Source organism: Anas platyrhynchos, chromosome 31 (genome assembly GCF_047663525.1).
Source record: "Anas platyrhynchos isolate ZD024472 breed Pekin duck chromosome 31, IASCAAS_PekinDuck_T2T, whole genome shotgun sequence".
NCBI lineage: Eukaryota > Metazoa > Chordata > Aves > Anseriformes > Anatidae > Anas > Anas platyrhynchos.
This window is the reverse complement of record NC_092617.1, coordinates 4,879,746-4,893,796: the sequence shown is the minus strand read 5'-3', so window position 1 is coordinate 4,893,796 and position 14,051 is coordinate 4,879,746. Positions and strand designations below refer to the sequence as shown.

At 49.3% G+C, this 14,051-nt stretch overlaps 1 protein-coding gene across 1 annotated transcript; it reads right to left on the bottom strand.

Moving 5' to 3' along the window:
* Positions 1-12,866: 12,866 nt before the first annotated feature.
* On the bottom strand, positions 12,867-13,805 carry LOC140000007 (olfactory receptor 14C36-like). Its single transcript, XM_072029694.1, has one exon. It carries the CDS (start codon positions 13,803-13,805, stop codon positions 12,867-12,869), a length of 939 nt encoding a protein of 312 aa, XP_071885795.1.
* Between the last annotated feature and the right edge of the window lie 246 nt (positions 13,806-14,051).

Here is a 14,051-nt window from a genome sequence, read left to right as displayed (position 1 = left end):
AGCAGGAATGTGTCTGTGGCAGGGACTGTGAGGTCACTTCTGTCTCTGCAGTGGATAGGGCAGCAGCAGGAACATGTCACAGAAAGGGACTGCGAGGTCACTTCTGTCTGTAGGTGGCAGGTCACCCTTGACATAGACCTGGGATCTGAACTTCTGGGCTGACATCTGGCAGTGGCCCTGCTAGGCCAGCAGAGAGCACCTGCTTGGCATGCTGACTGGGGGATCCCTTCTGCCTCCAGACCCAGGAGAACCCAGACAGAAAGAAGGCCCCCATATGGGTCATCTTGTCCCTTCAGCTTGAGTCCATGACTGGAGAGCAGGAGGCTCATAGCTTGGCTGTGTCTTGCCAAGAAGCTGCAAGAGCAGCAGCCAGCCCATTTCTTTAAAAATGCTCATGAGGTGACTTCTGTCTTGTTGATTGCTGCACCCATGGGCTGAGGCCAACTGCATGAAGTTCAACAAGGCCAAGTGCTGGGTCCTGCACTTGGGGCACAACAACTCCATGCAATGCTGTGGGAAGGGTGGCTGGACAGCTGCCCAGGGGAAAAGGACCTGGGGATATTGGTGGATAGTCGGCCTAATATGAGCCATCAGTGTGCTAAGTTGGCCAAGAAGGCCTGCCTTGTACCAAGGATACTGTGGTCAACAGATGTAGGGAAGTGATAGTCCTTCTGTACTTGGCCCTGGTGAGGCCACACCTCAAGGACTGCATTCAGCTCTGGGGCTCCCTGTGTAAGAAGGATATGGATCTATTAGATCTGTGCCCCATCCCGTGATGCATTCAAGGCCAGGTTGGATGGGCTTTCAGCAACCTGGTCTAGTGGAAGGTGCCCCTGCTTATGGGAGGTGAGTTGGAATTATGTGATCTATAAGGTCTTTTCCTACCTGAACTATTCTGTGATTCTGTAAATTTGAAACACAGCTCCATACCAGCTACTAGGAAGAAAAAATAACTCTATCTCAGACAAAACTAAGACAATATCCAGCACGTATTTCATACAATCTATGTCATGCTCAGCTCTGTCAATTTCTGATTAATCACCACCACCTTTCCTGTCTTTTGATATGAACACAAAAATGTCATGACCTTAGTCGATTGGTGTCAATAATAATAGTAATAATAATAATTCCTTTTGCGTTCTATTAAATTGCCTTTATCTCAATGCATGAACTTTTTTTTTTTTTTCCTCTGAGTTCTCTCCATCCCATTGGATGAATAGATTTGTAGTGCTGAGTTGCCTGCAGGGTCAAACCACAGCAAGTCTTCTTGGTGCCTAGCGTGGAGCACAGAGGTTGAGATGCCAGATCTGACCACAGCGTTTTAAAAATAAATTGTTATAAGCATTAGATGAGTTTAACAGTTGCTGATCACAATATTGATCTTTTTGATCTGGGGTCTGTTGTGCTTCTTTTCAGAACTGTGTTGTATAGCACATTAGTAGCTTCCATGCCATGCTGTTTATCAGTTCTGGGGGCTGGTTTAAGGTTACTGCCTTGCTGTAGTGGATAACACTCACTTCTGATAGGATCAAATTATTGCCCCCTCAATACCTCAGGAACCATCTCTAAATCTCTTGGAAACTATTAAGAATTACAGGCTTTGCCTTTTCTCCTCAGGGATTAAATCTATGCAGGGTGGTGGAGGATGCTTTTTCCCACTTCTTCACTCTCCCTTTCTCCTCCACCTCATGCTTCTCCTCCAGGCTAATTACAATAGCTCTTCAAAGCTTTGAATATCCTTGGGATGGTCAACCCAGCATGTTCCTACTTTTAGTTCTCCTGAATGCCATTCAGGTTTTGTTTAAGTTTAAACAATTACTTAAACGTGCCATCCGGAGATCTGTACAGAGGCAGGAAAGCTAGGAGTGGCAGGGAGAGTTCGAAGATCTGGGCAGGCACCTAGAGCAGTGGACACGTCCAGTGCTTTGGAATTTCACCTCTGAGCAAGTGCAATCTTAAACAAAACTGTGAAATGCTTAAGCGTGTCATCACCCCGGCAATTCCAAAGAGACACAAAACACTGCAATATGCTGGTGGTTAAGGTATGCTTATGAAGCTACAGTCCACGCCTCTCCAACACCCATGACTTTTCCTGCAGGCACACTCCAGCCCCTTTGACAGGCCTAGAGCCTGTCCAAAGCCACTCCAAACCCTGCAACAGGCCCTACAGGCACTCCAGCTCCTGCAATGGGCTTAAGGTTAAACACATCCTTATAATAGGCCCTATAGCAACTCCCAAACCTGCAATAAGCCCTGCAGCCACTCCAATTCCTATGAAAGGCTTCACAGCCAGAACAACTCCTGTGATGGGCCCTGCAGCCACTCTAGCCCCTGCAATAGGACACGTCACTGGGCTAGAGAATGAACCTAAGCCAGCATCTGTTGACTCTACATGCAAGAGGAAAAAATGAGTCTGAAACTCAGTTTTTCTTTAGAATGGAAGGAAATCTCTACCCAGAAAATAAAAGAGGAAGAAGAAGATGAGACAGGTTTCTCCAAAGTTGGGCCATCTTGGAAGCAGGAGGACAAAGCAGAAGAAATGACACCGTCTCCCACAGCATTCTCCTCAAGAAACTGGCTGCTCTTGACTTGGACTGGCTCATGCTTCGTTGGGTTAGAAACTGGCTGGATAGCCGGGCCCAAAGAGTCGTGGTAAATGGAGTAAAGTCCAGTTGGAGGCCAGTCACTAGTGGCGTCCCCCAGGGCTCAGTGCTGGGGCCGGTCCTCTTTAACATCTTCATCAATTATCTGGACGAGGGCATTCAGTGCACCCTCAGTAAGTTTACAGATGACACCAAGCTATGCGCGTGTGTCGATCTGCTTGAGAGTAGGAAGGCTCTGCAGGAGGATCTGGATAGGCTGCACCGATGGGCTGAGGTCAACTGCATGAAGTTTAACAAGGCCAAGTGCCGGGTCCTGCACCTGGGGCGCAATAACCCCAAGCAGAGCTACAGGCTGGGAGATGAGTGGTTGGAGAGCTGCCAGGCAGAGAAGGACCTGGGAGTGATGGTGGTGTGTTGAATATGAGCCAGCAGTGTGCTCAGGTGGCCAAGAAGGCCAACGGCATCCTGGCTTGGATCAGAAACAGTGTGACTAGCAGGGCTAGGGAGGTGATCGTCCCCCTGTACTCGGCTCTGGTGAGGCCGCACCTCGAGTACTGTGTTCAGTTTTGGGCCCCTCGTTACAAGAAGGACATCGAGGTGCTTGAGCGGGTCCAGAGAAGGGCAACAAAGCTGGTGAGGGGCCTGGAGAACAAGTCCTACGAGGAGCGGCTGAGGGAGCTGGGCTTGTTCAGCCTGGAGAAGAGGAAGCTCAGGGGCGACCTTATTGCTCTTTACAGATAACTTAAAGGAGGCTGTAGTGAGGTGGGGGTTGGCCTGTTCTCCCACATGTCTGCTGACAGGACGAGGGGGAATGGGCTGAAGTTGTGCCAGGGGAGTTTTAGGTTAGATGTTTGGAAGAACTTCTTTACTGAAAGGGTTGTTAGATATTGGAACAGGCTGCCCAGGGAAGTGGTGGAGTCACCATCCCTGGAGGTCTTTAAAAGACGTTTAGATGTAGAGCTTAGGGATCTGGTTTAGTGGGGACTGTTAGAGTTAGGTCAGAGGTTGGACTTGATGATCTTGATGTCTCTCCCAACCTAGAAAATTCTGTGTGGTCTGTGCGTGATCTGTGAACTCAGTGTTGCACGTTCTCTCTGCAGCTCCCCTGACATCTCCTGGCAGCTCCAGATTCTCTCCAGGCTTACAGTGGCCATGAGCCCCACTGCAGGGGGGCAGTGCCATGCAGATGAGTCCAAGACCAGTTGTTCTCAGGAGCTGCCATAAAGCTCTTGGTCAGGCCCTTGGTCCCTCACAGACTGTCCTTGCACTTTAAGTGTATGTTCTTCACTCCAGGAAGTCCCAAATAAAACCCCATTTGTAACTGTGGTGCTGCAAGGGAGGCAGCTGTGACCCAGGGCTGCACAGTGCCTGCTGCTGCCTGCAGCCACAGGGATGTCACTGTAGAGACAACAGGACTGTCACCAAGGTACACGAGATATCAGGACTTACCCGGAAAAAAGGAAGTACAATGTGGAAGCCAAAAGAGAGCAGCAGTGAAAAGGCCACGTCCTGATGCTGGCCATGGCCATGGCTCCAGGGAAGCAGCAGCCCCGACCCAAAGGCAGCAGAGAGGCAGAGCCCAGCGGGCAGGGAGGGGCAGCCCCGAGGGCCACCGGGGCTGCTCCTGCATGTGGCAGCTGGGCTCTTGGCCCTGAGCCCCTCCTGTGTGCTGGGGCTGCTCCCCCAGCTCCAGAGGAGATGGGAAGAGAGGGATACTGAGAGCACTGAACTTATGCTGTCTTCTTGATTGTCTATACCTACAGAGGAAGCCTAGTTCAATACGTTGAATAGAAGATGTAGTCAAAGTAAATAATTACTTTATAAATTAAACCAATATCAAAAGTTATGAAAATAATAAAAATGAAAAATGAAATGAAAATCTCTCATGTCAGTTTCTCAAATAGAACAGTAGTGTTTAAAGGATTATTATTATTATTACAATATGATAATAATAGTAAGTATAAAAATGACATGATACAAATCACAAGAATGTTAACAGCACTGATGTTTAAGAAGCACATATAGAAACAGTTTCCTCACTGCAACCTTGAGCTCCTGGTTCCTCATGCTGTAGATGCGGGGGTTCAGTGCTGGAGGTACCACTGAATACAAAAGTGACACCACCAAGTCCAGAGATGGGGAAGAGATGGAAGCGGGCTTCAGGTAGGCAAACACGGCAGTGCCGACCATCAGGGAGACCACGGCCAGGTGAGGGAGGCACGTGGAAAAGGCTTTGTGCCGGCCCTGCTCAGAGGGCATCCTCAGCACTGCCCTGAAGATCTGCACATAGGACACCACAATGAAAACAAAACAAACAAATGCTAAAGAAAGACTAAACAGAACTGCCCAAACTTCTCTGAAATAGGCATGTGAGCAGGAGAGCTTGAGGATCTGGGGGATTTCACAGAAGAACTGGTCCACAGCATTGCCATGGCAGAGGGGCAGGGAAAATGTGTTGGCCGTGTGCAGGACAGCATTGAGAAAGCCACTGCCCCAGGCAGCTGCTGCCATCTGGGCACAAGCTCTGTTGCCCAGGAGGCTCCCATAGTGCAGGGGCTTGCAGATGGCAACGTAGCGGTCGTAGGCCATGACGGTGAGAAGGGAATACTCTGCTCCAACCAAGAAAGCAAAGAGAAAGAGTTGGACAGCACATCCTTGATAGGAGATGGCCCTGGTGTCCCAGAGGGCATTGGCCATGGCTTTGGGCAGAGTGGTGGAGATGCAGCCCAGGTCGAGGAGGGCGAGGTTGAGGAGGAAGAAGTACATGGGGGTGTGGAGGCGGTGGTGGCAGGCTACGGCGCTGAGGATGAGGCCGTTGCCCAGGAGGGCAGCCAGGTAGATGCCCAGGAAGAGCACGAAGTGCAGGAGCTGCAGCTCATGCGTGTCTGCGAATGCCAGCAGGAGGAACTCGCTCACAGAGCTGATGTTGGGCATTCTCTCACTGGACAAAGTTGTCTGTTGAAGAGGAGAAGGCAGAGCAACGTTAGAACAGAATGGTCTGAGGCAAACCTGTTGTAAGTCTTAGAACATTCCCAGCCCAAAACTCTCTTGTTGCAGGAGAACCTTTCTGCTTTTCTCTTGCTCTCAGACTTCCTCACCTCACACTGCAACCCAGCAGGACTCTCAAAGCCTACTGCATTGCCCACTGCCCTCCCAGAAACAAGACCCAACAAGAGCAGACCCCTCAAGTACCTGCAGCTGCATGACCCTGCAGCCAGACCCTTACCTTGTCAAGGGCTGTGCAGGTTTCTCCTGCAGGCAGCTCTCAGCATCCTCCCACTGCCAGCTGCCTTCAGCCCCTCTCTCCTTTTCTTTTCTCTGTGTCTGTGCCTCTGTGTCTCTTTCCTGCTGTGCTGTGCAGAGGAGCTGCTCCTGGGCACAGCTGTCTCTCTGCACTACGGCCCTCTTGCCACGAGCTCTCTCTGTCCCACGAGCCCGGCCCAGCTCAGCAGCACAGCACCAGCCCAAGGCACTGCAATCACCCCTCTGGGGGCTTTGCTGATGAGCCCACAAACCTCAGGCACTCAGAGACAATTGAAGACATCTCTCCAGAAGTCCAAGTCAGAAGCAAGTTTCCTGCAGTGTGCCCCTGGGGGCCAGCACTGACACAGCCTCCCTTGGAGCTCGTTAGAGCAGAACCCTGGAGGCAGTGAGGACAAGGAGACAAAGGCAATGTGAAAGTGACCCTGATGTGGAGGAAAACTGGATGTGTGTCAGCAAGTACAAGGGCCAGGCCTTGACCTCCAGTTCCCCTGGAAGGGAGATCCTTTTCTTCCACTCCTTGCTCAAGGCTCTTTGTGGGGCAGTAGGAGATGGGATGTGCATGGCCAAGTGCAGGAGCATGGTACGATACCTGCCTGCTTCACGGTTAGGAGCGAGGAGGCAATGAGGCCCTGGTGCTTTCACAAATAGCTTTCTCCTCATAGGCCTCAGTGACAGTGACAAAAGCCATAACCATGGACACAAAGACCTGGGTCCTGTTGGGACTTTTAGTCATGCCATCATCATTGCTCCTTTCCACATGAGGATGTCCTAGTGACTCTCAGACCTGCACCTCTTTACAAGCTAGTTTTTGGCACTTGTTCGTGTGGTGTCTCAGGGGATCTGAGCTGAGTCTGATAACTCAGACCTTCTTGGTGGCCATACTCCTCATAAGGCAGCTCTGTAGGAAACTGGCCTGGTTCCTGGTGTTAGGAATGTTTTAACAATCCGTGTCAATAAAGAACAGTCCTGTCTGCCTCTGGGCCCTGCACTGTCAATTTAATTCTTGAACCACAGATGCAGTGTGTCCCAGTCTCCCCCTCATTCTAGTCAATTTATCAAGTCTTCAGAAAATGCTCCCCAGACTTATGAACCTGTTTGCTTTTGTTATTCCGGACTTCTGTTTCTAACAGTTACAGCCTTTTTTTTTGTCTTTTTCGAGATTAACTTAACACTGCCATAGGTGTGACTGTCCCTGTGAATGGCTGGTGAGGAATGTTTTAATTACTCGTGAAGTGTCAATAAGAAAGCTATTTGTGTTTGTACAAAGTCTTTGATGCCTGGGGGTTTCAGAACAACTGATAACAACTAGTGAGTGTTTTGAGATACCATGCAGGCTTCTGATATCTGGCCAGGTGGCCAAGATATTAAGAAGAGAAAAAAAAGAAGCTGAAGGACGGCTGGGAGACAAGACCTGCAGGGGATGTTCTATAAACTTGATACGGTGCCAAAGGAGTACAAAGGGGAAGGATGAGAAAAAAACTTGGAGAGGAAGACTACAAGCCTTCAGCATGAAAGACCCCTAGAGACCCCCAGAGGGATCACCAGAGACTGATGTGCATGCTCCAGTAGGAAGGACTGGACCCCGGAAGCTAATTATAATAGCCTATTTTTTTAGAAGTAGTATGTATTAGTCTAGGAGTATAAAAATCAGCTACTTGATGTAACTGGTGTGCGTCCTGGTGGAGCGGAGACTCCCGTTGCACCCAGCACTGTTTACTTACCTCTATTCTTTTAATAAATCCTATTTTTTTATTTAATCCTATTTTGAAGGCTGAGCCATTTCTAACACTGGTGAGCAGGCACCACTGCTCGTATGGCATCCCTCATGCTGCCCAGGCCCTCCTCCTTCTGGGCACTGCTCACTCAGCAGGGTCCCAGTCTGCCCCCATGTGTGGGGTTGCTCTTCCTCTGCTGCAGTACTGGGTTCTTCTCCTTTTAAATGTCAAGAGATATCTGTAGGCAAAATCCTGCAGCTTCTCGAGGTTCACCCACACTGATGCTCCATTCTGTCAGCTCTTCATGTCTGTAGGCAGACAGTTCAACCTTCATGTGATTGTGCTGTCTCTGAGAAGACAGCAGCATCAAGAGCTGCAGGAAAGTTTGGATAACGCAGGTGTAATCAGTTGAATGGAATTCTAGCACAGGAACAGAGAAGGGTAGGGGATGGAAGGCTGCCAGGTCCCACATTTGCTGCGCTTCCTTCTCATGCATGCTGCCAGTTTTTCTGGAGCTGTGTCCTGATGTTATGGGGCTGTGCAGGTCAAAATTAGAAGGACCAAAGCCCACCTGGAGCTCAATCAGTCTATGACTCTCAAAGACAATAAACACTGCTTATAGAAATACTTTAAATAAAGGAGGATTAATGAGAATCATAATTCTTTATTGGATGTGGGCGAAATCTGGTAATGATCTAGAGACAAGATAAAGGCTGAGGTAATTAATTCCTTCTTTACCTCTGACTCTAGCAGATGGACCAGTTGTTCCCCTTGATGTTTCTTCCTCCTCATGGCCAGTGTCAACATTCCAGGGAACGCTTCATGGGTGTTTCTCCTTTCCTGCTCTTTCCTACTACCACAGAAAGCTCCATCAGGGTGGAGACCCCTCCTGAAGTAGGCATCCCAACCCAGCAGGCTATTTCTGGCCTGTCAGCCAAGCTGACACAAGTCACCTCAGCAGCAGCTTCCGAGCCATGGGCCTGTTGCTGGCCTTGCAGCTTCTTGGCTAGACACAGCCAAGCCTTGTGCCTGCTGCTGCCCAGTCATGGACTCAAGCAGAAGGGACAGGACAACCCATCTGGGGGCCTTCTTTGTGTCTGGGTCCTCCTGGGTCTGGAGGCAGAGGGGATCCCCCAGTCAGCATGCCAAGCAGGTGCCTTCTGCTGGCCTAGCAGGGCCACTGCCAGATGTCAGCCCAAAAGTGCAGCTCCCAGGTCTATGTCAAGAGTGACCTGCCACCTCCAGACAGAAGTGACCTCCCAGTCCCTTTGCGTGACACGTTCCTGCTGCTGGCCTATCAAGTGCAGAGACAGAAGTGGCCTCACAGTCCCTGCCACAGTCACATTGCTCCTGCTTGGCCATGACATACTGAGGCAGAGCTGAGCTTTCTCTAGCCCGCTTGGTATCTCTTTTTGGTTTCTGGGTTAGAGATTAAGCAATGTTTTAGTGGGAGTGTTTGGTGTTCTGCTTTTGCTGTCAGGTCTTTGGTTATGATATGGACAAGCTCTATGTGTTTGTTTTTTTTTTTTTGTTTTTTTTTTTTTCTGCCAAGGTTTCTAAGGTTAAATAGAGCATTTTAATGTAAGTGTTAAGGGATTAGATTGGAGTTATCAAGAGAGAAAATTGATTTCTTTCAGTTTGTTGTAGTAACATTTAGGTATATTTAACGTTAAAATTACTGGCTCACGTAAGGTAAGGGCCATATATGACTGTTTTAAGTCAGTGTTACTGCAATACCGGCATTGCATGAATGCTCTTACCTCTATGAAATTATTAATTTCTTCTGGCCATGCTCCTCTTAGCACCCCAAAATCTCACATGCCTCTTGTTCAGGCTGCTCCTGACCTCCCTATATCTTATTGGGATCAGCTTTTTGTCCCGCTCTACTCTGCGCTGGTGCGGCCTCACCTCGAGTACTGTGTGCAGTTCTGGGCACCACAGTATAAAAAGGACATGAAACTGTTGGAGAGTGTCCAGAGGAGGGCTACGAAGATGGTGAAAGGCCTGGAGGGGAAGACGTACGAGGAACGGCTGAGGGCACTGGGCCTGTTCAGCCTGGAGAAGAGGAGGCTGAGGGGAGACCTCATCGCAGTCTACAACTTCCTCGTAAGGGGGTGTCGAGAGGCAGGAGACCTTTTCTCCCTTAACATCAGCGACAGGACCCGCGGGAACGGGGTTAAGCTGAGGCAGGGGAAGTTTAGGCTTGACATCAGGAGGAAGTTCTTCACAGAGAGAGTGGTTGCACACTGGAACAGGCTCCCCAGGGAAGTGGTCACTGCACCGAGCCTGACTGAATTTAAGAAGAGATTGGACTGTGCGCTTAGTCACATGGTCTGAACTTTTGGGTAGACCTGTGCGGTGTCAAGAGTTGGACTTGATGATCCTTAAGGGTCCCTTCCAACTCAGGATATTCTATGATTCTATGATCTAAGTGTCTCTGTCTCACCTCTGTTGGCTCCTCCATTCTGAGAAGGAAGTAGCATTGTAGTCAGGAGAGAAAAAGACACAAAGGTCTTTAGGAGCATCCTGCACAATGTGCCTATCAGCCCTGTTCTTCCATAAAATTACGCTTCCTACCTACAAGTTTTGTTTCCCAAATGGCTTCTGTGGATCCCAGTCTACTTTTCCCAGGCCCTCTCACATGTTTCAGTTTTGGATGTGCAGGGATGGGATAAGGAAAACCAAGGCATGGATGGAACTCAGCTTGGCAAGGGATGAAAACAATAACAAGAAGAGATTCTGTAGATACATTGCTCAGAAAAGAAAGGCCAAGGATAGTGTACCCCCTTCTGATGGATGAGAAGGGTGAACTGGTAATGACAGACATGGAGAAGGCTGAGGCACTCAACAACTTCTTTTCTTCAGTCTTCCCTGCCAGTCAGGCTTCCCAAGTCTTTCATTCCCTGAAGCCATAGATAGAGGCTTGGGGGTGCAAATTCCCACCTGTTGTAAGTGAAGAGAAGGTTTGAGGCCACCTGAAGAAGCTCAAGAAGTAAAAGTCTATGGGGCTTGATGACTTGCATTCCAGGGAGTGGAATGCTGTGGCTGAGGCTGTGGATGTTCCATCTTTTGGGGTGTTTAAGGCCACGTTAGATGAGGCCCTGAGGAACCTGATCTAGGGGGTGATGTCCCTGCCTATGGCAGGGGGGTTGGAACTAGATGATCATCAAGGTGTTTTCCAACTCAACTGTTGTATGATTCTCTGATTCTGTGATTGTGCTTCAGAGGCAAATTAATAATAACAGTAATAACAGTAATAACAGTAATACCAATAACAATAACAATGACAATAATAAAAGCATGATATTGAGTTTCAGAATACTCAGTGATCCTTTGTGATACGGTTTAGTGGAGGACTTGTTAGTGGTAGGTCAGAGGTTGGACTAGGTGATCTTGGAGGTCTCTTCCAACCTAGATGATTCTGGGATTCTGTGATCCAGTTCATCCATGAGACAAAACCCTGCAAGCAGCACGAAGGACACTGAAATGTGGCCTAACATGAAGGAGACTCCAGATCGCTGGTGTAGAAACAGTATTTTTGTGCCATGACCAACGTGGTATATGCTGCAGGAAAAGGCCTGCGTCTGAAGTAAAAGGCCTAGGCCAGCACCGGTGTGGCACAGGCTTGAGATTTGGGTGTTTGTGAACATTATGGAACCACAGGATCTTTAAGGTCCCTTCCAACATGAGCAGTTCTATGATTCTGTGCTTAGCAGCCCTGTACAGCCCCTGTACGGCCCAGCCTCAGTTCATGCCCCTCAGCTTGTGCTCCAAAAGTGCTCCCTCACGTCACTTGTCCCACCTGCATTCCTTGGCTACCCCAGGGCATCCTGGAGGCAGTGGCCACCTCTGAATAGAGAATGGAAACCAGCCATGAAAGTAGACCTAGGAAAAAAAGGGAACCTGTGCATAAAAGGACTCTAAGTCACAGCTGAAAGAGTCTTTTATGGCAGCACCACCAGCTTTTTTTCTATGAATTCTCTTGATTTAGTCTCATAGGTTTTTTATTATTATTATTATTATTTTATTTATTTATTTATTTACAATTGACAGCACTGTGGACAAGGATTATCTACCAAAGTATGCTTTTTCTGGGAATAGTCTTATGCAAACATTTACCAAAATATATTTCCCAACTTTTTTTTTTTTTTCTTCTTCCTCCACCTCCCGTTCTTCAAGCAGAACTCCAAGGGAAGAAGCCACTGAATTAAAGAATAACTCATGTTGAAGAGATCAAGACTTGGAAAAGTGCTCCATGCCAACATAAAGGGAGACCAAAAAGGGTCAACAGTGTTGGCCCAAGTGCCCATGACTGAAGGGTGCTGCTGGTAACTGGCTGGCAAGAGGACTTGGTATTACTAATGTCCAGCCAACTTCTCCCCCCCCAACTTCATCCCCTTCTTCAGTGTGAATATCAACAACGTGGCTAAAGGGAGACTCCAGGAGACTATGGCAAAGGCCTTGCCAAATCCAGGTTCACCACATTCCCTTCTCTCCCCTCCCCTACTGCTTCGCCTGAGACAGGACTTTCCCCATCACACTCCCATGGGCAGAGGTGACAACTGCAAATCTCCCAGTCCTTTTTCTTGTCCTTCCTGACGACAAGTTTGCTGTCTGCTTTTTCCAAGTCCCCAGAAATCTCTCTGATCCAAACGCTTGATGGCCTGGTCCAGAAAGGCAGGGTAGTGTGACACAGCATATTGGTTGTCCTGTCCCTTCTGCTTGAGTCGATGAGTGGGCAGTGACACAGTGTGAGAGGGGCATCTGCAATGAGCCTGTGAGAGGGGGGTTACAGAAATCTCACAGAGACACTGGGGGTTGGTTCTGCAGTCACACAGGGCAACAGCAGCGCTCTGTGAGGTGTCCACATCTGAGCTGGCCTCCCACTCTCCTCATACACACAGGGCTGTTGAGAGACATGGTCTCTGCCTTGCACACCACGCACAGTGCACTGCAGTGCCTGCAGTGTCCCTCTGGCTCCTGCAGCCACTGCCAGAGGCTGGGAGGCACCTCAGCCCTGAAGTGCTTTGCCCTGCTCTGCCCTCCTCTGAGGTGCCCCAAGGCATGAGGAATGGTCACAGGGACCTTGCTTCAAGCAAGCACATCTCAGAGCTGGATAAAGGTGACTTCCCAAGGCATGTTAATTGACCTCGTGACACTGTCTGCCCCACTGGCCTTCATGAGACTTATAGGAATGGCTGATGGCATTTGTGCTCGCTCGTGTTCATCTCTCTATGTGTGTATCTGTGCAATGCATTCTGGGTCATATGCAGAAGAAAAGGGGCTATTTTTTTGATTTTGAAACATCTCTAGTCATCAGTCTCCTCAAGGCATCCTTGAGATCCTGGTTCCTCATGCTGTAGATGAGGGGGTTCACTGCTGGAGGCACCACTGAGTACAGAACTGCCACCACCAAGTCCAGGGATGGGGAAGAGAGGGAGGGGGGCTTCAGGTAGGCAAACATGTCTGTACTGACAAACAGAGAGACCACGGCCAGGTGAGGGAGGCACGTGGAAAAGGCTTTGTGCCGGCCCTGCTCAGAGGGTATCCTCTGCACTGCCCTGAAGATCTGAATATAGGACACCACAATGAAAACAAAACAACCAAATACAAAAGAAAAACTGAACGCAAGTAACTCAACTTCCTTGAGGTAGGCATCTGAGCAGGACAGCTTCACGATTTGTGGAATTTGACAAAAGAATTGGTCTACAGAGTTGCCTTGGCAGAGGGGCAGGGAAAATGTAGTGGCTGTGTGCAGGACAGCATTGAGAAAACCACTGCCCCAGGCAGCTGCTGCCATCTGGGCACAAGTTCCGCTGCCCAGGAGGCTCCCGTAGTGCAGGGGCTTGCAGATGGCAACGTAGCGGTCGTAGGCCATGATAGTTAGAATTGAATACTCTGAACCAAAGAAGAAGACAAAAAAGAGAACTTGAGCAGCACATCCTTGATAGGAGATGGCCCTGTTGTCCCAGAGGGCATTGTCCATGGCTTTGGGCAGAGTGGTGGAGATGCAGCCCAGGTCGAGGAGGGCAAGGTTGAGGAGGAAGAAGTACATGGGGGTGTGGAGGTTGTGGTCACAGGCTACGGTGGTGATGATGAGGCCGTTACCCAGGAGGGCAGCCAGGTAGATGCCCAGGAAGAGCGCGAAGTGCAGGAGCTGCAGCTCGCGTGTGTCTGCGAATGCCAGCAGGAGGAACTCGCTCACAGAGCTGCTGTTGGGCATTTTCTGACATTGAACACGGCTGCCTATTTGAGAGAAAATGGTAGAAAGTTTTAGAAAAGATTTTTTTGGGGAGGAACTACTGCAAGCCTTAGAGTACACCCCAGACCAAGACTCAGTATGTGAAGACATTTTCTGCAGTTGTCATGCTTGAGCTGTAGCTGGTGTTAGCTGAGAGTGGCACTGGAAGAATGGGTAGTTGTGGGCTCCCTAGTGTTCCTTCCTGCCATGCAGCAGGAGGGAAACAGG